Raw genomic sequence first — 26219 nt, 5'->3', positions numbered from 1 at the left:
TGCTGATTGAATTCAGCAGCTTGTTTTACAGTACTGAATTCAGCAGTTACTGTTTTAACCTCTTCATTCATGGAAGGGTTGCTGCTTAGATACAGATGCTGATTCCTGGCAACTGTATCAATGAGCTCTTGAGCCTCTTCAATTGTCTTTCTCATATGGATAGATCCACCAGCTGAGTAATCTAAAGACATCTGAGCTCCTTCTGCAAGCCCATAGTAGAAGATGTCTAACTGAACCCACTCTGAAAACATTTCAGAGGGGCATTTTCGTAGCATCTCTCTGTATCTCTCCCAGGCATCATAAAGAGATTCATTATCTCCTTGTTTAAAGCCTTGGATGTCCAGCCTTAGCTGTGTCATCCTTTTTGGAGGGAAATATTGATTCAGGAATTTTTCTGTCAGCTGTTTCCATGTCCTTATGCTGGCCTTAGGTTGGTTATTTAACCACCTCTTAGCTTGATCTTTTACAGCAAATGGAAACAGTAATAGTCTGTAGACATCCTGATCTATTTCCTTATCATGTACTGTGTCAGCAATTTGTAAAAATTGTGCCAGAAACTCTGTAGGTTCTTCCTGTGGAAGACCGGAATACTGGCAACTTTGCTGCACCATGATAATGAGCTGAGGATTCAACTCAAAGCTACTAACTCCAATGGAGGGTATGCATATGCTACTCCCATATGAAGCAGTAGAGGGGTTAGAATATGACCCCAGAGTCCTCCTGGACTGTTCATTTCCACTTATGTCCATGATGGATATATGGATATAACTTGGACTGATTTATCTTTTTATTTATTTTATTTTATAAGAAGTAAATACTTAAATAAAATAAAATAACTAAAAAGAATTTGAATTTTGAAATAAATTTTTTTTTCGTAAAAAAAATTAAAATTAATTAGTAAAAAAAACAGAAATTTTTGAAAAAGAGGGAGGATATTTTCGAAAATTAGAGAGAGAGAGAGAGTTAGTTAGGTAGTTTTGAAAAAGTTAAGAAACAAACAAAAAGTTAGTTAGTTAGTTGCAACAAATTTTGAAAAGATAAGAAGTTAGGAAGTTAGAAGAGATATTTTGAAAAGATATTTTTTTTTTGAATTTAGTGAGGAGAGAGAAAAACAATAAGATAGTACAAGATTTAAAATTTTTAGATCTAATGCTCCTTGTTTTCGAAAAATTTGGAGGGAAAACACCAAGGAACACCAAACTTAAAAATTTTAAGATCAAGACACAAGGAAAACTCAAGAACACTTCGAAGATTCACAAGAACACAAGAACATGAAGAAAGAACACCAAACTTAAAAATTTTTAGAAAACCACCAAAATTTTCGAAAACCAAGGGGGATTCAACAAGAAAACACCAAACTTAAAGTTTGGCACACAATTTAATAGAGAAAATATTATTTATGAAAAAGAAGGTTTTGAAAAGAGTATAAAAGATTCTAACCTAATTACCAAGAACACAGATTAACGCTCTAGCCAAATGAGTTATGGAACTTTCGAAAATTTTAAGAAAGATTATTTTTGAAAACACCAAACTTAAAGTTTAGCACAGGATTTAATAGAAAAAAATTATTTTTGAAAAAGGTTTTTTAAAAAAATTATGATAGCCAATTACCATGAACATGAACACCACGTTCTAACTAACTGAGTTATCAATTTAAAGTGTTTTAACAAGGAATAAATAATAAAAGACTCTAAACTAAAAAGAAAGATTTTTTTCCTAATCTAAGCAACAAAATAAACCGTTAGTTGTCCAAACACGAACAATCCCCGGCAACGGCGCCAAAAACTTGGTGCACGAATTGTGAATCACACTTTTCACAACGCGTACCACTAACCAGCAAGTGCACTGGGTCGTCCAAGTAATACCTCACGTGAGTAAGGGTCGAATCCCTCGGAGATTGTTGGTTTGAAGCAATCTATGGTTATCTTGTAAATCTTAGTCAGGAAGTCAATTATGTTTATCAGTTGATTTGTGAATGGCCAGTAGAGCATAAATTAAAAGTTACTTGTTGTGCAGTAATGGAGAATATGTTGGAGTTTTGGAGATGCTTTGTCCTCTGAATCTCTGCTTTCCTCTGTCTTCTGATTCACGCACGCACGTCCTCCTATGGCAAGCTATGTGTTGGTGGATCACCGTTGTCAATGGATACCTTCCATCCTTCCAGTGAAAACTACGCTCACGCGCTCTGTCACAGCACGGCTAATCACCGGTTGGTTCTCGATCCGGGTGGAATAGGATTTACTATCCTTTTGCGTCTGTCACTAACGCCCAGCCTTCAGGAGTTTGAAGCTCGTCACAGTCATTCAATCATTGAATCCTACTCGGAATACCACGGACAAGGTTTAGACTTTCCGGATTCTCATGAATGCCGCCATCAGTTCTAGCTTATACCACGGAGATTCTGATTAAGGAATCTAAGAGATACTCATTCAGTTGGATATAGAACGGAGGTGGTTGTCAGGCACACGTTCATGGTTTGAGGAAGGTGATGAATGTCACGGATCATCACCTTCATCACAGTTAAGCGCGAATGAACATCTTAGATAGGAACAAGCGTGTTTGAATGGAAAACAGAAATACTTGCATTAATTCATTGAGACACAGCAGAGCTCCTCACCCCCAACAATGGGGTTTAGAGACTCATGCCGTCATAGAATACAAAGTTTAGATCTGAAATGTCATGAGATGCAAAATAAGTCTCTAAAAGTTGTTTAAATACTAAACTAGTAGCCTAGGGTTACAAAATATGAGTGGACTATGATGGATGATGCAGAGATCCACTTCTGGGGCCCACTTGGTGTGTGCTGGGGCTGAGATTTAAGTGAGTCACGTGCAGAGGCCATTTGTGGAGTTGAACGCCAGTTTTTATGCCAGTTTGGGCGTTCAACTCCAGTTTTTGATCCTTTTCTGGCGCTGGACGCCAGAATTGGGCAGAGAACTGGCGTTGAACGCCAGTTTACGTCGTCTATCCTTGTGCAAAGTATAGACTATTATATATTGCTGGAAAGCCCTGGATGTCTAATTTCCAACGCAATTGGAAGCATGCCATTTCAAGTTCTGTAGCTCCAGAAAATCCACTTTGAGTGCAGGGAGGTCAGAATCCAACAGCATCAGTAGTCCTTTTTCAGCCTGAATCAGATTTTTGCTCAACTCCTTCAATTTCAGCCAGAAAAATACCTGAAATTACAGAAAAATACACAACTCATAGTAAAGTCCAGAAATATGAATTTTTCCTAAAAACTACTAGAAATAGACTAAAAACTAACTAAAACATACTCTAAACTATATGAAATTATCCCCAAAAAGCGTATAAAATATCCACTCATCAGTAGTAAAATCAAGCTTGAAAGAAAATCACTAAGCCGACCTCCATGAAGTTTTTCAGCAACTTTGGAAATATAATATGAGGCTAAATCTAGAAAAATGTGTATTCGGAGTAACACAAGGACAAATTCTTCGGTTTCATGCTAATACATCGGGGAATAATGGTGAATACTGACAAATGCCAAGCTGTAATATAGATGCAATCACCTCGAACAATTAAAGAAGTATAACAACTCACTGGTCGCCTAGCAGCCCTGTCAAAATTTTTACTCGTGGCCGCTGCAAGGTCGTATCACTTTTTTAATAGCCTTAAGAAGGCTAAAGAATTCATATGGACTGACAAGTGCGAGCAAGCATTCACTGAATTCAAAAATCTTCTCAGCTCACCACTTATTCTCTAGAAACCCCAACACAGTAAACCTCTTTACTTATATCTTTCAATTTCAGCTTATCCAGTTAGTTTTGTATTTACCCAACCATACAAAAACTAGCATTTTCCTTTATAATCACAGCTTGATGATTGTGGCATTACTTCAAGAATCACCAAATTATAGTTCAGACAAGCCAACCATTGCATCAAATACTGGCATGGCTAGATCTAGCAGGTAGACTCACTAAGTGGTCGGTCAAACTTTCGGAGTTTGACATCTCTTATCAATCACGAGGATCATTGAAAGCTCAAACACTGGCTGACTTTATATCTGAATTCATCGATACACAAGGAATCCTCCCAGAATGGGAGATATATGTCGACAGAGCCTCCAACAAGGAGGGATGCGGAGCTGGAATCCTACTTAAGGACAACAAGGGTGTGTACGCCAAGCAATCTGTAAGGCTTTTATTCTAGACAAGCAACAATCAGTCTGAATATGAAGCTTTGTTGGCTGGACTACGACTTGCAAAAGAGGTCAACATTAAAAATCTCAAAGTGTACTATGGTTCCCTCTTCATCGTCCAACAGGTAAGCGGTCATTTCCAGGTACGAGATCCCCTCGCAGAACAATATTTGAATGCAGTAAAAGATTTAACACAATATTTTCAATATTTTGAAATATTACTTATACTTAGAGACGAAAATAGCAGAGCAGATATATTATCTAAGTTAGCTACTTCCAAAACACATGATTCCACAAACGCTATATCACAGGTAACCCATAATGAGCCAAGCATATGTAACAAAGTTGTTTTAAGTGTATCACATGAAGCATATTGGAGAGGTCCATACATAAAATATTTGAGAACTAGAGATATACCGTCAAATGAACAACCAAAATTGTTTAGAAAGAAAGTAATTTATCATACCATCATGGAAAATGACTTGTATAAATGAGGATTCTCCCAACCGTTGCTCAAGTGCCTTGGACCCTCAGAAGCAGATTTGGCAATGACCAAAATTCATGAAGGTATCTATGACACACATATAGAAGGTCGAAGCCTAGCTTCAAAGCTCTTACGAGCTGGATACTATTGGCCAACGTTAAGAAGAGATTGCACGGACATGGTACAGCGATGCAACATTTACCAAAAATGTGCGCCTATCATTCATAGCCCGGTCGAGCTGTTGCAATCTTCCAAAATCGGATGGCCTTTTCACAAATGGGGGCTTGATATTCTCGGACCATTCCCAGTGTCGGCAGACTAGGTAAGGTTTTTGTTGGTAGCAATAGATTATTTTACAAAATGGATAGAAGCACAACCCCTCGCAAAAATAACATTCGATAAGGTACGTTCTTTTATCTAGAAATTTCTCATATGTAGATATGGTTTTCCTAAGAAAATTATTTCCGACAATGGTTGGCAATTTACAAATAAAAAGAATGCATATTTTTTAAAGAACCTTTGCATCGAACACCATTTTTTCTCTGTAGAGCACCCACAAAGTAATGGGCTCGCAGAGGCAGCTAACAAAATTATTTTGCAGGCTTTAAGGAAAAAATTAACAGAGGCCAAAGGATGTTACACCAAATTTAGTCCCAAAATATTGTGGAGTTATAACACAACACCAGAATCATCAACTAAAGAAACACCGTTTCGGCTAGTATACGGTGCAGATTCAATGATGCCGGTAAAGATCTCCCAAGGATCACTACGATCCGAGCTCTTGGAAGACACGACCAATACAGAAACACGATTAATCAAGCTTGACACACAAGATGAAGAATCCGACTAATTAGCCAGGCTACGACAACAATCTATGCAACTTGCCATACAGCGGAAGTATAACAGGAAAGTTTGGCCAAGAGTACTACAACAAGGAGACCTATTACTTCGAAAAATTGAAGAAGTTTGAAAACCTCCAGGACATGGAAAATTGGCTGCAACCTGGGAAGGCCTTTTTAGGGTGCCAAAGGTTCATGGGAAAGGAGCTTATTCCTTAGAGACATTAGTTGGAACTGAGTTACGCATCACTTGGAACATATCCTCTTTAAAGTTATATTATAGCTAATTTTTTATAAAAGACGAGACTATGAGGTACTCTTTTTCCTGATCACGAGGTTTTTTCCACAATGGTTTTACTCGAACAGATTTTAACGAGGTCGATCACCCCGCACCTTCCACAACTGAAGGTCTTATCAATAAAAACTATGTCATTTTTTGAATTGTCTACTTCATACAAACCAACACATCAAAAGTTGGAAATCACATTAAAATAGTCAAAATAGATATCATTCAAACATCTAGCGTTTCTCAAAACAACCCCGACACCATAAGTCGGTCTCAATCTAACAAACAAAAACCGATATTCAAAAGATCGATCACAGTCCAACATTAACAAAATTCAAACAAAAGTTTCAAAATAAAACAATACAAATTCAAGGCCCTAGAGGTCTATATCAACAGAAGCAGCATTTTCATCCTCCACTTCACCAGCTTCGTCCTCGACAAGTTCCCCGTTAACAACGATCTTTGTAACATCAAGCTTGCTGATGTCAAACTTGGGTGCAAAAGCAGCCACTTGGCTCACGTCCCGATCAGAGCCCGCAGCAAACATCTCTAATACATCATTCTCTAGCTCATGAAATCCTGGATGTCATCTTCCCTTTGTCATTATCATTCTCTTTAATCTGATTCTGGAACAGACAAATTTGATTCTGGAGTTTTGTGATCTCTTCCTCCCCACTTTTCATCTTAGCAGTAACATCTATAATAACATTTTTTTTCTTTCACAGACTTCTCCAAAGTCTCCACTTTTTCCATGATAATGCTTTCTTCAGCACCTAACAGTTCAGTAGTCTGACCCATGCACAACAATCTTGATGTAGCTATCTACAAATGAATGATCACATCAGACTAAACAAAAAATAGATGACCAATAAAAGAGCAAACAAAGTTAAATAGAATTTACCTGCATATACTTCCCAACACCTTCCTTACTAACTCATTTCACAATCCTCACATCACTAGCATGCTGGGCGACCTTATCAGGAACTGCTCACTCTACAAGGATTGTGCATTCACCAACTCAATGAAGCCATGTAACTTCTTCTGCCTTTCAAAATAGACTTGTCACCAGTGCCAAACATCCAATTCCTCCTCGAAAAGAATCTTCAAAGACTTTTGCGACTTAAGCATTTTCCTTTTGGGTGGAGGAATAGGCCGAGCGCTTGATTGAGCGGCATCAGTGCCTATTTCCTTAATCACCCCCGAGGCACCACCATCCTTGTCACTCTTTTTCTTCTGGACTGAGAATGATTGCAACTGAGAAGCAATCAAGTTCGGAACTCTTCTGCCTAAAGAACAAACAAATGTACAATGTCAAAACAAAAAATACTATACAACAAATTTCCCAAAACCATTCAGTTACCTATATAGTCCCCTAATGCTTCCTTATCTGTTTCTGATGACAAGTCATCTTATGCTAGTCTTACAAGCATTTTTCATTAGTTTCATTAGGTTTTATGCACTTTCTTGCACAATAAGTAAGTGATTGGAGTGGAAATTCATAGTTATTTTGAATCAATCAAACATCATTCATTTTACACAAAATCATAAGGTTTATGATAGAATTAATTGATTTTATGAATGATGCAAAGATCTTGTGATTTTGGTGAGACTTTGATTGGTTGTTTGGTTTCTCGTAGGTGAAGAAATGAGAAAAAAAGGGGAACAATCAAAGAAGCGTTACGTTCACAAAGAGAACGCCACACTCAGCAACACTTTTGGGCTAGCGTTCACTTTGGAAGTGAACGTAGCGTTCACTTTTTGAACGTTTTCGTGTTTTTTAGCTTGGAGAGGGGAAGCTTGTGCCGTCCGTACAGCCAGGCAGCAATCAAATAATGAACATAGCGCTCACAAGGAGAGCGCTAGGAAGAAAGGCGCGCACCAAGGAACGTAACGCTCATCAAGGGAGCGCTGGAGAAGCACTCAACCAAGGAAGCACCAAAGGATAGCGCTCAGTAAGGGAACTCAGCGCTCACTAAGGCAACGCTAGGGGGAGGCAACATGCGCACCAAAGGCATGCTGAAGAAGTGAACGGGGCGTTCACTTTCCCAATTGAACGCTCCACTGGGAGCACCAAATGCACCCTGACCCACTCTCATTCAAGGCCAAACCCAAAAGCCAACTTCAAGTGTTAAATGATGGAAATAAAAAGTGTCTAAATAGGAGTAAATTTAATTTGAGAGGACCCTACCTTTTGATTTTTAACCTTTAGCCCACTTTTAGTTCTCTTTTAATTTTCTTTTGAAGAATTTGGGAATTGGGGACCAGATCTAAGTTTTCTTTGTTCATTTTCTTTCTTCTGCAACTTCTATTGTCTGTTTTGGGTCTTGAGCTGAGATAGAAGAACTCTACTGAATTTCTTCATCTCATGATCATCTTTTACTTTTTCTTTTTTATAATTCTAAGAATTGGAAATTAGATCTAAGCTTTCTTTCTGTTTTCATTTTATTTCTTCTGCTATTTCTTCTTTACTGCTTGGTCAAGAGAGTAATTGAGATCTAGATTTGCTTCTGTTCTTGTTACTCTTTTGCAATTGTCAATTTCTCCTTTAGAATTTCATAATTGAGCTAAGCTTTTTTGCTGTTTTAATTCTTCTGCAAGTTTTCATTTCTGTTTTGGTTCTTCTGCAATTTCTCTTCATCTTATACTTCTCTGATCTACTACAATTTACATTTTCTAGTTCAGCTTTGAATCCCAAAACCAAAATCCCTTTATTCTTCATGCAATTTAAGTTTCTGAGCAATTTAGATTCAGCAATTTACATTTCTTGCACTTTAAGTTTCAGTCATTTATATTTCTTGCAGTTTAAGTTTCAGCTTATTTACTTTCTTGCACTTTAAGTTTCTGCAATTTACTTCTTCTTCACTTTAAGATTCAGCCAATTTTTATTCTCCCTTTTATTTTCTTGCAATTTTACTTATATTAATCAAGTTTCACTCAAATCATCTAATATTCGCTTAACTAAATTCATCACCTAACTAAAGTTGCTCAATCCATCAATCCCTGTGGGATCGACCTCACTCTTGTGAGTTATTACTACTTGATGCGACCCGGTACACTTGCCGGTGAGTTTGTGTGGAATCGCTTTTCCCTCATGAAGTTTTTGGCACCGTTGCCGGGGATTGATATAGATTGACAATGATTAAGTAGGGTGATAATCTAGATTAAGCATTTTTTCTTTTATTTTTGCTAAGCACACTAACTGTTTGAGACTTTGTCTCTACTAATCCTAACTACACTCAAGCTATAGAGTGCTCTGTTTATGTTTCTGTGTATGTCAGAAGCAAGGAGAGAGGTCTCCACCTCTTGTGACCATGACGAGAGAACTCTCCGAAGACTAAGAAGAGAAGCAAGAGGAAAGGGGATCATTGATGAAGAGGAATCAGAGGAAGAGAACCAAGAGATGGAAGGGAATCCCCCTAATCCACCAGATGGAGTGGCCAACAATGGCCAGCCTCAAAGGAGAGTTCTAGCCTCCTACGCCTTCCCGAATGCAAAAGACTGTGGGAGTAGCATACTCACTCTAAATGTTCATGCAAACAACTTTGAATTGAAGTCTCAGCTCATCACTTCGGTGTAGAACAACTGTTCTTATGGAGGAGGTCCTTTGGAAGACCCAAATCAGCACTTAGCCATCTTTCTAAGGATATGTGATACAGTTAAGACAAATGGTGTACACCCAGATATCTATAAGTTGCTGCTGTTTCCATTTTCCTTGAGGGATAAGGCTACTCAATGGTTAGATGTATTTCCCAAAGAAACCATCAACAACTGGGAGGATTTAGTGAGCAAATTTTTGGCTAAGTTCCACCCACCTCAGAGGATTATAAGATTGAAGACAGAGGTGCAAACCTTCACCTAAATGAAAGGAGAATCACTTTATGAGGCTTGGGAGAGATACAAAGCCTTGATTAGGAAGTGTTCACCTGAGATGTTTAATGAATGGGACAGACTTCAAAATTTCTATGAGGGATTGACTTTAAAAGCTCAAGAAGCTTTGGATTATTCTGCTGGAGGCTCAGTGCAACTAATGAAGATAGCTGAGGAAGCTCAAAATCTCATAGACACCATGGCAAATAACCAATACTTCTATGCTCATCAAAGGCAACGCCAACCAGCTCAAAGGAAGGGTGTACTGGAGCTTGAAGGTGTGGACACCATCTTGGCTCAAAACAAAGTAATGCATCAACAGATTTAATAGCAAATGGAGATGATGGCCAAAAGGATTGCTGGTCTTCAAGTGGCAGCAGTGAACACTACAAGTCAACCACCAGCTAGGTAGGGACAAAATGAGGAGAACTATGAAGAGTAGCAGCAAAAGCAAGTCAACTATATGCACAACTAAGGAGCTGGACAAAATGAATTTCATGGTGATACTTACAACCCTTCTTGGAGGAACCACCCCAATTTGAGGTGGGGAGACAACCAACACCAGCAGCCTTGGCAGAGAAACTCAAACCAGAACAATTCTAGAAACACAAACCATCAAAATCATCAAAACACTAGCCAAAACCAATACAGAAAATCACAAAATAACCAACCCCAACCCAACTACTATCCACCCAACAATCCATCCACTAACCAAAATAACTATCATCCACCCTCAACATCTCATAATCAACCACAACCACCCCAAGAAGCTCAAAGGATCTCCAACTTGGAGATGATGATGGAGAAGATGATCAAGCATCAAGAATTGACCAACAATAACCATAAAGCTTCACTAAGGAATCTAGAGAGGCAAATTGGCCAATTATCCAAGCAAACAGTGGCTGAAAGAACACCCAATGCATTACCAAGTGATACCATTCCCAATCCCAAAGAAGAATGCAAAGCAATCCAATTAAGGAGTGGAATAACCTTGAAGAATGACAAAGAAGCTAACAAGAGGCCAGCTGAGAATGATGAGGACAGCAGCAAGAAGCAAGAAGGAGAAAAAGACAAGCAAGACCAGGGGAAGCTCAAGGAGAAAGAGGAAGAACCACAAGCTTCAAAGAAAGGAAAGCAAGTCATGGAGGAGCAATCACAAGAACAGAGGAAGATGGTGAAGCCTTGCACCCCTCCTCTGCCATATCCTCAAAGATTTTAGAAGGAGATCAAAGACCAACAGTTTCCCAAGTTTCTAGAAGTCTTTAAGAAGCTGGAAATCAATATTCCACTTGCTGAAGCATTGGAGCAGATGCCTCTGTATGCAAAATTCCTAAAGGAGCTTATCAACAAAAAGAAAAGTTGGAATGAAAAAGAGATAGTGATCTTGACACAAGAATGCAGTACATTGATCCAAGAAGGCCTCCCACCAAAACTCAAAGACCCTGGAAGTTTCTTTTTGCCTTGTACCATTGGTAACATATCCATTGATAAGGCACTGTATGATTTAGGATCCAGTATCAACCTGATGCCTTTATCTATGATGAGAAGGCTATTTATAGAAGAAGTGAAGCCTACACAGATGTCATTGGAGCTAGTGGATAGATCACTGGTAATTCCCAAGGGTGTGATTGAAAATCTCTTAGTCAGAGTAGGAAAGTTCATATTTCCAGCAGATTTTGTAATCCTGGACTTAGGTGAAGAGGGGAGTGAATCTATTATATTGGGAAGACCTTTCTTAGCCACAGCAAGGGCCATCATTGATGTGGAATAAGGAGAAATGACTTTGAGGGTACATGATGAGAAGATCACTCTAAATGTCTTTCAGGAAATACAGCATACTGCTGAAGAGAAAAGCTGCATGAGGGTCGAAGAAGAAGACTTGCATTGGAAAGAAAAACCCAATGAAGCACTCATCAGCTCACCCCCGAAGCAAAAGACAAACAGTGGAGAAGAGCAAAAGGGGAATGAAGATGTAAAGAATGAGAAGAGAAGGCAGGAAGAGAGTGAGGAGTTGATCACTAGGGAAACAGACCCTGACACACAGCCTGCTATCAAAACAGAAGGATCACCAAGGAAAGGAAAGAAGAACAAGAAAAGGGTTCCAAAAGGGTGGAGAAACAAAAGAATCCCAACTGAAGGATTCTCAAAAGGAGACAAAATGCAGCTGATATACCAACGGTTGGAGACAGACTCACAAACTGATGATTATTACACTGTCAATAAGATACTCTCGTTGGAGCATATAGAGATTGATCATCAAGGCACATGAAGAAGGCTCACAGTGAGAGGGGACAAGCTGAGGCACCATAATCATCAGCCACCCTAACAAGGACCCAATGTCAAGCTAGTGACAATAAAAGAGCACTCCATGGGAGGCAGCCCATGATTTAATATTCTTGCTTTTGTTTTGATTTCAATAATTAATGGTTCTTCTAGCATAAATTTGATCTCTCATGAGTAGATTTGATAACTGCACACATCATTTTGAAGCATATATTTGAGTCCTAAGTTTGGTGTGCCTAAAGGCACTTTAAAATAGCTTTTCAAGCATGATTGATCATAGAACTATTTTGGGATATATACTCATTCATTTTGTTTAAGTATATAGCCAAACATTAAGTTTGGTGTCTATATATGCTATGAATTTCAAGAAAATCACTTTTGCTCAGAGGCTCAAATTCATGAACAGATAAACCATACATTGCATCATTTTATGAGTTTATGATAGTATGGTAGAAAATAAAATGTTCCTTATAATTAATATACTAATTATGATAGATATTCATTGGGTTTCATATGAATCACTTGGCAGAAAACAAGTTTGGTGTTCACCAAAATTTTGTTCAATTCCTAAGGGGCATAGTTGGTTTTTCATAAATAAGGAACATATAGCAAATTTTGTTTTTTCTTTATTACTTTGTCTTTGATAAACATCACCGTATTTAAATTTAAATTTTGGGCTCACTATTGCTTTGATTCAATTGGATAGGTATGAAGAAATTTGAGAAAAGGACAAAACTCATGCATGTACGGTTGTCCCAAGGAGAAAAGCAAGTCACATGTGCATGTTTGGGAAGCACAATGCTGCAGGAATCAGCACCTAGGAGGCCGAACCATGTGCCCAATAAAGGAGCAATCCTTGTCCTCATCCAATTTTACATGCAAGCCGTTCATTCCCATTACCTCAACAATGATTTGCTCAATCCTCACCCTTCATTGCAACTTAACCGAATCCTCCAACCTATTGTTTTATTTCAAGACTTCATGCCTTCTATAAATTGGCAGTAGCACTTCTTAAGCCCACATACCATTGCCTTCTTCATATAAGTCTTCCATAATATTTACATCATCCCTCTCATACCCACATACATCACACAACACCCAACTTCTTCTTCCTTTCGTCCTAAGTCGTATCCTTAACCAAAGTTCATCCTATCTTCTCCCTTCTTTCCTAATTCATGGCTTCATCAAGTTCCAAAAGAAGGAAAGGAAAGGAACCAGCTGAAGCCGAACCACCAACCTATGATACCAAGAGATTTAAGTCTCAATTTCATGAATCAAGATATCACAGGTTAATGGAATCAAAAGACGTCATTCCAGAGATGGATTTCAGATTGAAAGATGAAGAATATCCCATCATGAGGAGAATAACTGTAGAAAGGAGATGGAAAATTCTATGTGAACCTCTCACAAACATAAGTGCAACCATGATAAGGGAATTCTAATGCTGTGAGGTCAAGCAAGACCAGCCCTCCCTACAAGAGCTATGTTAGGGCGGTTGAGGTAGATTTCAGCCCACCATCCATCATGAGAGTCTTATAGATAAGAGTGATACCCTATGGAGAATCCAGATTTGATGAAAGAATGACAGGGGAGAATGACCCTGATGAGATACTAAATGGCTTATGCTTTGAAGGAAAAGACTGAGAAAAGGACTCAGAAGGAGCTCCAAGCCACTTGAAGAGAATGGATCTCATACCTAAAGCCAAAGGTTGGTATGAGATAGTGAGAAGATCCATACTCCCTACTGCAAATACCTCAGAGGTTACAATAAAGAGAGCAATCCTGATATACTGCATACTTAGGGGAGGAAAAATCAATATCCCACAGCTCATAGCAGATAGCATTCAAGAGATGGCTGAGGATACTGGCGAATCAAGCAGACTTGGTCACCCAAGTACCATTTTGAGGCTGTGCAATAGAGCAGTAGTACTCTTTGAGGATGCAGATACAGATTGGGTAAAGGGAGGCAAAGGAATCACCAAGCAAAAAATGGACGGAGTCACTGAAACCCAGGAAGAGAGAAGAACTCAAGGAAGAAGAAGGAGACTACAAATGGGGGAAGAACAAACTTCTGGTGCAATGGACTTAAGCCAAATGCAAAGAGCCATTGAAGAAATGTCTGAACAATATATGAGAGCACAGGAGCAAAAACATGAGTAATACTTGAAGCAACAAGAGCAGTACTTGAAAGCCCAAGAGCAATAAGAGTATTGGCAGCAGCAAATGATGGAACAACAAGAAAACTTCCAGCTCAAGATGTTGGATCAACAGAGAGAATTTCAAGCAAGAACTTCTGATTGGCAAAGGGAACAATCGGCACACTTTCAAGAATCATTTAATAGATTGTTCCTACAACAATCCAAGCAAGGAGAGTACATCCAAAATCATTATCAATGGAAGAATATATATCATACAATTGGAGAGCATAGGAACTTGGACAGGATGGAGTATGATATAGAAACTCAAGCAAAGTTAGATTATATAGTCAGTGGCATGCCAATATTGAACTGAGAGATCAAGCTATATGTTCAATGCCCATAATTGATAGACTATCAGAGAGCAAAAGCCCAAAAAAATGTAGCACACATGCAACAAGAATTGAAGGATGCTGGGCTCTGGGATCAAGTAGACCACATTTGGGATCGTAGGTACCCTGTTGAAGAACCCCAAGAAACGAGCAAGAAGCGGAAGAAGGAGTCAAAGAAGAAAGGAGAGTCCAACAAAGGAAAAGAGCACAACAACTAGAGGTGGTGGAGTCCCTTTCATAATTTTTAATTAAATAAGGATGATGCATATCTGAAACATGATATGCCTCCAAATATTTCATGTTTTACACTTTTATGCTTTAGTAGAGTTCTTATTAGGATCTGCATAATGCTTGTTATCACTCATCTGCATTGAATTCTGTCTTGTTTCCCTTTTGCATCAATAAGAGAAAATGTTTGAAATAGAAAGTGATTGTCCAATGTAGTAGGAATTAGAATAAAGTTCAGTGGTGGTGATTGCTTGATTAGATGATAAGCTCAATAATAAAAGCTGCAGAATAGAATGTCCTTTGTAGTGTGAACTTAGTTGCTGCTATGAAACCTCCAATTAATGAACATCCCTGGAAAATGAGGAAAAGTAAGAAGGAAAAAGAAAGGAAAAAGCCAAGGATTGGCAACAGAAATGAAAGAAACAAATAATAAGGCTAGACACCAATAGCTTGGACCTTAGGACATAAGCCTGTGGTGCTTCTTGTACTAGGATATGCTTGGACAATTAGGTTCTGAGGAGTCTTTTAAAACTTGGTAACTTGGGTTAACTAATCCGGGATTACCAACCGAAAGTCCATTATCAAGAGAAACCTAGTTACAAAGCATTTAGTAACCCAAGAGGTGTTGGGCATCAATGTTCCTAAGAAGAATTGTGAGCCAAGTGTCTGTAGTGAAGAAGTGTTGAGAAAAATTGAGCCAAAAGGCTACTGCAACACTTGACACTGAGCTATCTTTAATAAAGAAGCTTCTGAAGCAAAAGAAAGAGGGAAAAAGCTAATAGGGATCAATAAAAGAGCAAGGAATTATAACAGCAACTCTAGTGAATCTTTAAAGAGGCATTTCATATCTATCAGCAAAGAATAATTGAGCTGCATTTTTGTCTGCATAAAATCCCATGGTCAAAATTCAATTACCTGCTAAATAAGGATATATATACTTCTCTGTTTCATTTCATTTCTTCTCATGTTTAGTGCTTGCTTGGGGACAAGCAAGGTTTAAGTTTGGTGTTGCAATGACAAGTCATCTTATGCTAGTTTTACAAGCATTTTTCATTAGTTTCATTAGGTTTTATGCACTTTCTTGCACAATAAGTGATTGGAGTAGAATTTCATGGTTATTTTGAATCAATCAAACATCATTCATTTTACACAAAATTATAAGGTTTATAATAGAATTAATTGATTTTATGAATGATGCAAAGATCTTATGATTTTGGTGAGACTTTGATTGGTTGTTTGGTTGCTCGTAGGTGAAGAAATGAGAAAGAAAGGGGAGCAATCAGGGAAGCGTTACGTTCACAAAGAGAACGCCACACTCAGCAACGCTTTTGGGCTAGCATTCACTTTCTGAACGTTTTCGTGTTTTTCAGCTTGGAGAGGGGAAGCTTGTGCCGTCTGTACAGCCAGGCAACGTTCAAATAATGAACGTAGCGCTCACAAGGAGAGCGCTAGGAAGAAAGGCGCGCACCAAGGAACGTAGCGCTCATCAAGGGAGCGCTGGAGAAGCGCTCAACCAAGGAAGCACCAAAGGCTAGCGCTCAGTAAGGGAACTCAGCGCTCACTAAGGCAACGCTAGGAGGAGGCAACATGCGCACCAAAGGCATGATGAAGGAGTGAACGGGGCGTTCACTTTCCCAACTGAATGCTCCACTAGGAGTACCAAATGCACCCTGACCCACTCTCATTCAAGGCCAAACCCAAAAGCCCACTTCAAGTGTTAAATGATGGAAATAGAAAGTGTATAAATAGGAGTAAATTTAATTTGAGAGGACCCTACCTTTTGATTTTTAACCTTTAGCTCACTTTTAGTTCTCTTTTAATTTTCTTTTGAAGAATTTGGGAATTGAGGACCAGATCTAAGTTTTCTTTGTTCATTTTCCTTCTTCTGCAACTTCTATTGTCTGTTTTGGGTCTTGAGCTAAGATAGAAGAACTCTACTGAATTTCTTCATCTCAGGATCATCTTTTACTTTTCCTTTTTTATAATTCTAAGAATTAGAAATTGGATCTAAGCTTTCTTTCTGTTTTCATTTTATTTCTTCTGCTATTTCTTCTTTACTTCTTGGTCAAGAGAGTAATTGAGATCTAGATTTGCTTCTGTTTTTGTTACTCTTTTGCAATTGTCAATTTCTCCTTTAGGATTTCATAATTGAGCTAAGCTTTCTTGCTGTTTTAATTCTTCTGCAAGTTTTTATTTCTGTTTTGGTTCTTCTGCAATTTCTCTTCATCTTATACTTCCCTGATCTACTGCATTTTACATTTTCTAGTTCATCCTTGAATCCCAATACCCAAATCCCTTTATTCTTCATGCAATTTAAGTTTCCAAGCAATTTAGATTCAGCAATTTACATTTCTAGCAGTTTAAGTTTCAGTCATTTACATTTCTTACAGTTTAAGTTTCAGCTTGTTTACTTTCTTACACTTTCAGTTTCTGCAATTTACTTCTTCTGCACTTTAAGATTCAACCAATTTTCATTCTCCCTTTTATTTTCTTACAATTTTACTTCTATTAATCAAGTTTCACTCATATAATCAAATATTCGCTTAACTAAATTCATCACCTAACTAAAGTTGCTCAATCCATCAATCCCTGTGGGATCGACCTCACTCTTGTAAGTTATTACTACTTGATGTGACCCGGTACACTTGCCGGTGAGTTTGTGTGGAATCGTTTTTTCCTCATCAGTTTCAAACTTTAAAAGTTCAGAAATGGACAACAGCTCCCCTGCCGCAAAGAAATCCACCATGAAATCCAAAAACAAATTTTCTTCATCACTTCTTTCAATAGCTTCTAATATTTGCATCGGCTCTGGACACCAGTAAAGAGGGAACATTTCAACTAACTTATCATCTAAGTAGAAAGGGTATTCAATTTCCGATGACCGAACTTTTACAAACATAGCTTTGAAATTTTTGAAAGAAGATTTATACAAAACAAACAATGAATAACTAGGATAGCTACTAAAGTTGACCCAGAGACCTTTTCACATATCTTTAGATTGAAATAGTAAGAAAAAGACATTTAGTGAAGGAGGAAACTCAAGAAACTTCATTAAACACTCATATGCTCTTAAAAAAGCCCATGAATTTGGATGCAGTTGGGAAGAGGCGCAGTTTAACTATGTCAAAACATTACACTCAAATTTTAAAAATGGAAACTTCAAATGTAGCACCATCAGACAAGGGGTATATAGATAGAAGTATGCCCAATTTCCCCTCCTCTCGCAGACTCTTTCTTTGCTGCTACAGGGAAGCAACTCCATGCCAACAATTGCATTATCTTTCACCAACCTTATAGAATTAAGTTAATGCAAAGACTCGGCAATATTGTAAGTCGAAGCATGATGCTTCACATCAACATGCACCCAATTGTATATGTCTTTTTTTTTAACCTCCACCACTTTATCTCTAGCCATCTGATGAATCCACATTTCATGGTATTTATTTGCTTTAATTAGGTGGATTTCATTGACTTTTCTTGCATTTATCCATTGAAATAGCATAGTTTCATGATGTCTTCCTAATTTGTGTTTGAAAGTGAAAACATGCTCTTTAGGCCTTTTTATTGCTAAATTTTATTCACTTTGATCCCATTTGGTGCCTTGATATATTTGTCAAGTGATTTCAAGTTTTCAAGGCAAGTTTGGGTTAAAAAAGTGAAGAAAGAACATTTTAAAGGGGGAAAATCATGAAGAAAATGGAGTTTGGAAGCTGCTGCAAAAATGCGTATGCACAGTAAGTTGTGCGTACGCACGACTGCATGCACGTGAGGTCATTAATGGCAAATCGCTGGGGACAATTTTTGGGCTTCCAAAATCCAATCCAGCTCATTTCTGAAGCTATTTCAAGCCAAAGTGAAGAAGGATGATGGGGGGGCAATTAGGTTTAGGTTTTCTATGCTTTTCTCTTAGTTTCTAGAGAGAGAAGCTCCCCCCTCTCTCTAGAATTAGGTTAGGTTTAATTTAATTTCCTTTAATTTCAGTCTTTAATTCTTATTTTAGTGTAGATTTCTTTATGTTTTCATATTCCTTTGTCTTGTTCTTCTTCATTTCTCTTGTTATTTCCTTTATTTTGTCACTTTTATGTTATGAACACTCTTTGTTAATTTTACTTTTATTTAATGCAATTTTATGTTTTCATGTTAATTCTTGCTTTCTTTAGTTGTTATTATGATTTTCTTGCTTTGGTAGCTTTAGAATTTATTTTCATTGCAATTTAATGTTATTTTATTTTCATGTACACCAAGTATTTGATAAAATGCGTGGCTTAATTTTTACTTAGTTTTTCTCCACTCTTGGCTTGGAATTGATGACTTTGGTGATCCTTGAATCATTGATGTCCATTCTTGTTTGATACATTAGAGTAGTTAGTTGATTTGGTCTCTATTGACTCTATGTGACCCTTAGTGTTGACATAGGACTTATGGATTGAAATCAACTATACCTATTTGACTTATCCTCGATGTTAGAGTTGACTAAGTAGGATTAACTCTTCATAATCATCATGTGTTTATGGTCAATGTCTAGGATAGGTAACCTTAGCTCTCGATTACTTGCCAAGAGATTTCTTGCATTTGAAGTTTCCTTTCTTTGAATTTTATTGCTTTGACTCTTAGTTTCTTGCATGTTAAGTTTTTCACATTCTTGGTTGAGAAATTGGGTGTTTGGATGGAATTGAGTTGTGGATATCCATTTCGCATTGTGTGAGGATTGTTAATTGGTTTGATTTTCCTTGAATCTAAGTGACCCTTAGTGTTGATTAGGACTTAGGGATTGGAATCAATTATGTCCTTTTGACTAATTCTCAAGTAGGATTGACTAATTGGGATTGATTCCACACAATTGTCATGTTTGTGGTCCATAACTAGGATAGAAATCCTTGATTACCCAATTCTCACCAAGAGTCCTTTTTATTTCTTGCATGATCATTTACTCTCATTTTATTTACATTTCTTGCCTCTCTTGCAATCATCCAATCCCCATTTCCCCATAGCCAATAATAGTACACTTAATTGCAAATCCTAGGGAAGACGACCCGAGATTTAAGTACTATTGGTTTATATTTTTTTTGAATTTAACATTTGATTGTGAGAGTTCATTATTGGTTTGGACTATGCTACCAACGAATTGATTCTTGTCTTTGATTGATTCCGAACCGACATAAATTCTCACTCATCAAATTTGGCGCCGTTGCCGGGGAGGTGCAATGGTGTATGTTATTGGCTATTGTGCATATCTGAATATTGTAAATAGTTTTTTTTTTTTGTTTTTTTTTTTTGTTGATTGTACATATGTTGCTTGCTCATTTATGGACATTGTGAATATGTTACTATGTGAATATGTGAATAGTTTACTTTTGCTTAGTAGCTTGTCTTTGTTAATTTTAGGAGTTTATCTTACTTTTTCTTATTATCTTTTGTTTTTTTATTTCCTTTTTCTCCTATGGATTCTCACCCATTGCATTATGAGTTTGGTTGCTATTGTGTTATAGGGATTGAGAATTTCAAGTATTTGTCATCTAGATGGAATGAAGAGAATTCACAAGAAGATTGGGTGTACAAACTTTGGAATCTCAAAAGCCATGGAAATTACAAACATGGGTGGAAATTCAAGAAACAATGGAAACACAAGCCTCTTTGATGAGAGCTTCTCAATAAAATCCAACTTAAGGGCTCTAAATAGAAGTGCTAGGTGAAAGATACCCCACCATGGTAAAACTTTTTAACTTTCCTCCTTTATTGCATTCTTGTAAATATGTCTCTTGATTGGTAGCTTGTCTTTTTAGATTTTTAGTTTTTCAATTGCTATTTTTGAATAGTTGGTAATTTTTTTTGAATTTGTCTTTGTGTCATGAATTGAAATTTTAAAGTTTTTAATTAGTTGTGGATAGTTAAAGTAGTTTTGGTAGTTTTTGTTTGTGCATATTTCAAGTGAGTAGTTAACAAATTTTGTTTTGGAAAATAAAATCTTGGTAATTTTAAAGTTGAATGTAAATAGTTATAAATTTTTGTTAATTTTTGTTTCTATGAATATTAGGATGTTGGGTGATGTTAAAAAAAAAAAAAACATTTCGTGCGTACGCACGGTCCTGGTACGTACGCACACTCAAAAACACGGCCCCTGTTCGTAGCGCTCGCACCGTTTGTACACACGCACAATCCACATTTCATTCATCGTCTCGACTATCACCACCTCCGCCAAGCCTAGAAGCCACCACCCTCCTCTTCCATTTCCTCTTCTCCCTTCTCAGAATAGCCACCATCGCAGCGCCTCCACGTCGCCACCCACCGTCACCCTCCGCTGTAGCCAGCCATTTTCTCCTCTCTCAGCGGCCTCTAACAGCTGTTGTCCCCACTTCCGCTTCACCGCGACCACCATTCCCCTCCCCCTGTTCTCTCGATTGCCTTCGAGCAGTAAGAACAGGGCGTCTCCCCTGTTTCTCATCCCTGCAACGCGGTGCTACCCTTCTTCTTCGCCGCTTCAGTCTATGAGTATCACCGCTGGTGCCGCCACTTTGGCCGGCCGCTTCCACCTTCCAGTGCTTGCCTTCCCCTCCCCTGTTCCGTTTCTTCTTTCCAGGTTTCCCCATTTTTCTTTTATTCTGTTTCGTTTGTTATATCACTACTAGTTAATTTTGTTTAGCTTATTTAGCTAGTTTATGTATGTTTAGTTGATTAGGTTGTTAGAGAATCTGGAGTGGTTAGTGGATGTAGGTTTTGTTTTGCTTACTGTTGCTGTTCGAAATGATTCTATCTCTTCCCTGAATGCTACCCTGGATGAACTATGCTATGAACGTATTACTGTTTCATTAATTTCTCTTGGTTTGTTGTTGCTAAGTGCTGCTCTGCTTGTTGCTTGGTCCATATTATATGAACTGCAATGATTTCAATTTGTGGAACTGGTTAAGTCATATGAATTCTTTTTGCTGCTTGCTTGAACCTGGGAAATATGCTGTTTACTGCTACTGTATTCTTGTTCATGTTTACCACACTGTTAATTATGATTGCTGCTGTGTTCTTGCTGATTGCCAGTGTTTGGATGAGTTCAAAATGTTGTTTGCTAATTGTACTTTCTGAAGCTGCTGCTGTTTTGGAATAACTGAATTTCTATCTGAAATTGGGGTATCCGTTGCTGGTGATGCCTTGCCTTTGTACTCAATTGGTTTCTTGATGCTGCATAATGTTTTTGTTGCTTGATTCTTGCTGAGGGCTGTTATGAATTGAATTTGATTGCCGCTGAAGTTTTATTTCATTGTTGGATTTAGTTATAAGTAATTTCTTGAATCCATGCTGCTTGCAAGTGGAATGGTTATTGTCTTGGAATGGTATTTGCAAGTTGAACTCAATGAGTAGCATGCTGCCTGAATCCATTACTTTTATTCATTGTGCTGATTTGGTGCTGTGTTTTAGGCCATTACTTTTGTTCATTGTTCAAAGAAAGCATGCTGCTTGATGCTGTTTGTTTGGGTTCATTGCTTATTTGTTTTGCCTGAATTGTTCACTGCTGTTGTTGCTGTCTGTTGGCTTACATGTTTATTTCATATGAATTCACATCTGGTTTTTGTGTTTAATTGTTGCATTCATATGGAATCTGAATTGATTGATTGAGTTTGGGAAATAGTCAATTTACCGCTGAAATGCTGCCGGATTTTTCCTAACCATGTTTCATTAAATAACATTGTTTTATTTGGTGCAACAAGCTTCTATTTGACGAAATTCTGTGTCAATAGAATCTTGTTTGCTAAACGGTTTTGGAAAATTCCTCAAGAACTTGTTTACAAGTTTTGGTCATGCTTATAACATTCTTTGCTTGTTTATAATGCTGATTTACTTCTATGCATTGAATAGTTCAAGTGAATTTTCAGATTGACCATAAACTTGGTTTTCATTTGAATTTGAGCCCCATTTGCTTGCTTTCACAAGTTTGATGATTTCTTCTACCTATGTGGCTAATTTGATTCATTTTCTCTATGCCCAAATTACCTTTAGTCACATAGTGCATAAAATTTTCAACTCTTATCTCAACCTTGTGACCTTCATGCCTCATTGAAATTTGGTGTTTGAATTTCATTTATGTGCATTGTTCATTAAAGTTTTGACTTGCCAACACCAAATTATTTCAACTTATGCCAATTGCTTGTGATTAATACTTATTTGATTATGTGCTCTACACATACATGTGCATTACTTGTTTTGGCATCTTGAACTTTTGAAAAGTGAATAGAAACTTGCTTGTTTTGACATTTTTAAAACTTTTTGGAATTAAGGGACTTGTGATTATGCACCTAACTTTTGATTTTTCTTCCACTTCTTTTACTAACTTTTTCTTTCTTTTTACATAACGTTTAACCTTTGTTTTCTTTTTCAACTAACTTTTTCTTTTTCTTCACCTCACCTTTAACATTTCTTTACCTTTCAATTAACCATTTTCCTTTTTACTAACATAACTTTTAACTTTTAACTTTCCTTTTTATTTCTCAACTAACATTAACTTTTAACTTTTAACTATTTTCTTTCTCTTTGTGCATAGTAACAATGTTCCTTCCTTCTTTTATTCTTCGATAAACAAGCAAGTTAGCTTTCCTCATGTCCTGAATTTGATTGGAAGTTGCTTTTGTTTGATTTGATTTGATTCTCATGTATGCTTCCATTCAATTTCCATTTTCTGTTCACTTCTGTTATATGTTGCTAGGTGATGCAGTTTCTGCTTGTTATCTATTTATCATACTTCCTTGATTGTGTGCCTCTAGATTATGTTCATATCCCCATTTCCCTTCTTGTTTTGCAGATGGCTGATAGAAAAGGGAAGGGTAAGGCCACAAGCTCCGGAAAAAGAAAGCGGACTTCTCAGTCTGCTGATACCAATGATGCTGCATTCTATGCAAGGCGTATCAGTGGGAGTGACAGAGAAGCTCAGAATACACCTCCCACTAATAAACATAAGTTCAGCAATGCGTATTCGGAGCGGAAGTTTGAAACATTCCAAAAAAGGAACTTACATGTTGAGCGGGAACTCCATATCCCGGATGAGTTGAGCCAGTATACTGATGATCGGATTGCTCAGCGGGGTTGGAATTTCCTAGGTCAGGAGCTTCCAACGGTGAATGAATCATGGGTCAAGGAATTTTATGCGAACTACTTCAATGGGGCCCTTGATGCAGTTTACCTGAGAGGCCAGCAGATTCTGGTCACTGAGGAGGCGATTAAGCATGCCCTCCACCTTGAGCTTGGACCGAGTGGTAAAGATGCATATGAAGAGGCTGAAGGTGGGAGGCACATGAAGACTTTTGATTGGGACCAAGTCTTAGCTGTGATTGCTGAGCCTGGGAGTCAGTGGATATATGGTGCTGATAAGACGACTCCCTTGGGTATCCGTGTCGGTTCTTTGACATATGAGGCCCGTATTTGGCAGCAGCTGCTGTCCAACTATGTGATGCCAAGCACCCATGAGACAAGGGTTACTGCAGATATGGCTGTTATGGTCTGGTGTGTCTTGGAGGGCCGTGAGTTACACCTTCCACGGCACATTAGACGGTCCATGGGGCGGGCTCACTATATGGGCAACCTAGCCTTCCCGTGCTTGATTACTCAGCTAGCCACGGAGGCTGGGGTTCTTTGGATGACTACTGATCAGAGACCAACAGTCGCTGGCCATAAGAAGATCATTCCACATGGCGATTGGCCAGGACTTGAGCTAGCACTTGGACGACGCAGCAGACGGACACCAGCACCTTCTACAGAGGCGAGACCTTCCACATCAGTCCCTTCAGCTTCAGCACCTACCGATGCAGCACCACCAGCAGTCCTACAGCCACTCTTCAGCCTGATCCACCAGTTGTCTGACGACATAGCCAGTTCAGAGCGTCGCAACCAGCGACGTTTTGAACAGCTAGAGCGTCGCAGCCAGCGACATTATGAGCATTTGAGGAGGCTTATTCTCTCCGGCGGTGTTGACATTCCACCTGAGCTTGACACTCTACCCGAGCGTTCTGAGGAGGCCCGAGACCCACCAGCAGACACAGGAGCCGATGATAGTGACAAGTCTTTCCACTCCGCTTGATCTGAGCACCGAGGACGGTGCTACATCTTAAGTGTGGGGAGGTTGTCCTTCAACAAGCATATTTTGGGTGACAATTTCATTTTCAAACACTTGTAGTTTAGTTTTTATTATTATTATGCTTTTTAGTTGCTTTGTATATATTTTATCCTCTTGAGAAGCTTCTTAGTTTAGTTTATTGCACTTTTTGATTTTGCTTGTACATAACTTAATATTATATAGTAGTTATGCATATTTTGATATTTTGCTCTTAATTTTGGCTTGTACATATGTTTTTTTTTTTTTTTTGTTTTTTTTTTAGTCTTGATTGTGATTTGGGAATGACGTGATGATTGCACCTAGTTTGATTTCCTATATACTTGCTATTTTGGTTTGATTGAAATTAGGAATTAAACTTAGGATTTTTGACCTTTTTCATCCAATCACACTATATACATATATAGAATAAATGTTAGTCAATTAATGAAATTTCCAAGAAGCTTACTCTTTATATAGGGCATTGAAATTCAAATTGAATTGAGCTGAAATCTTTTGAAACTTGCATGATTTATACATTGTGGAATATGGTTTTTGAGTTAAAGAACATACAACATGTGAGTTTTTGAGCCTTATTGTGTGGTTACATCATTTAACCACTTATTTCATTCTTGTATGTTGCTCTTCTCTATGATTGCAATCTTGGGTTTGTTTAATCCTATATATCCATTGTTTAATGTATATTTATGTGATTGAGGCCATTATTTCGTTATAGCTCACTTAACCCAAATAGCCTAGCCTACCATTTCATTCACATTTGTTTGCCACTTTGAGCTTATGAATGCCCTCTTTTTGTTCTTTATTTTGCCACATCATTAACCTTAAGCGAAAAACAATTAATTATCCTATTTGAATCTTTGAGTAGCATAAGTTAGTGAGAATGTGTGATGTTTAAGTGTGGGGAAAATGTGAGAACTTTGGTTGATGAATAGGTACTTTATTCTTGTTGAAAAGTCTTGGAAATTTAGGTGCATATTTATGTAATATTATAAAAACCATATGCATTGATGAGTTGGTATATATATTATGTTCTTGGAAAAAAAAGAAAGAAAAAACAAAAAGAAAAAGAAAAAAAGAAGAATGAAAAAAAAATCAATGCATATGTTATGAATTGAATTTGATACATGAGTGTGTGTATATATGTAAAAGTGAGATTTTGGGTAGCTAAGTTTGATATTAGAATTTTATAGGGTATGTATGTGTTAGTGAGAACTTAGGTTAATCAAAGATTTAAATGCAAGCTCACTTAGCCATATGTATATCCTTTACCTTTACCCTTAGCCCCATTACAACCTTAAAAAGACCTCATGATTTTTGCATATGTACATTAAATTTTTGTTGATTGGTTAGATGAAGAACAAACTTTAGAAAGCATGATTAGAGGAGAATTGAGTGGATTGACCCTAAACACTTTTGAGCGACTAGAGTGCATACACATATCCGGTGAGGGTTCAA

The 26219-nt window shown here is 37.7% G+C and overlaps 2 protein-coding genes across 3 annotated transcripts; one reads left to right on the top strand and one right to left on the bottom strand.

Annotated features, from left to right (window-relative positions):
- Nucleotides 1–6453: 6453 nt before the first annotated feature.
- On the bottom strand, nt 6454–17477 carry LOC148569097 (uncharacterized). The gene is made up of 5 exons (XM_088484888.1): nt 17368–17477; nt 16350–16354; nt 7130–7162; nt 6912–7055; nt 6454–6593 (listed from the first exon to the last, which is right to left on the bottom strand). Exons 1-5 carry the CDS (start codon nt 17475–17477, stop codon nt 6454–6456), a joined length of 432 nt encoding a protein of 143 aa, XP_088341014.1.
- A 3291-nt stretch (nt 17478–20768) lies between these two features.
- LOC107639710 (uncharacterized) lies at nt 20769–24982 on the top strand. 2 transcript variants are annotated; one of them, XM_016343278.3, is made up of 2 exons: nt 20769–21251; nt 23460–24982. In XM_016343278.3, exon 2 carries the CDS (start codon nt 23460–23462, stop codon nt 24729–24731), a length of 1272 nt encoding a protein of 423 aa, XP_016198764.1. In that variant the 5' UTR covers nt 20769–21251; the 3' UTR covers nt 24732–24982. The 2 variants fall into 2 exon arrangements, with proteins under 2 accessions (XP_016198764.1, XP_020977258.1); XM_021121599.2 differs by lacking the exon at nt 20769–21251 and adding an exon at nt 23334–23363.
- Nucleotides 24983–26219: the final 1237 nt, after the last annotated feature.

The sequence above is a fragment of the Arachis ipaensis genome, chromosome B4 (genome assembly GCF_059453495.1).
Source record: "Arachis ipaensis isolate K30076 ecotype BB chromosome B4, ASM5945349v1, whole genome shotgun sequence".
NCBI lineage: Eukaryota > Viridiplantae > Streptophyta > Magnoliopsida > Fabales > Fabaceae > Arachis > Arachis ipaensis.
Note: the sequence above shows the minus strand (reverse complement) of the source record. Positions and strands in the feature narration are given on the sequence as shown.

Bases quoted from the DNA above. Each gene is read 5' to 3' on its own strand.
- LOC148569097 (XM_088484888.1), bottom strand. From the start codon at position 17,477: ATGCAAATATTAGAAGCTATTGAAAGAAGTGATGAAGAAAATTTGTTT. The intron at 7,056-7,129 runs GTAACTGAATGG...TTTGTTCTTTAG, and splicing joins AGCATTAGGGGACTATATAG to GCAGAAGAGTTCCGAACTTG. The intron at 6,594-6,911 runs CACCCAAAAGGA...TCATTCATTTGT, and splicing joins AAGCGCTCGGCCTATTCCTC to AGATAGCTACATCAAGATTG.
- LOC107639710 (XM_016343278.3), top strand. From the start codon at position 23,460: ATGGCTGATAGAAAAGGGAAGGGTAAGGCCACAAGCTCCGGAAAAAGA.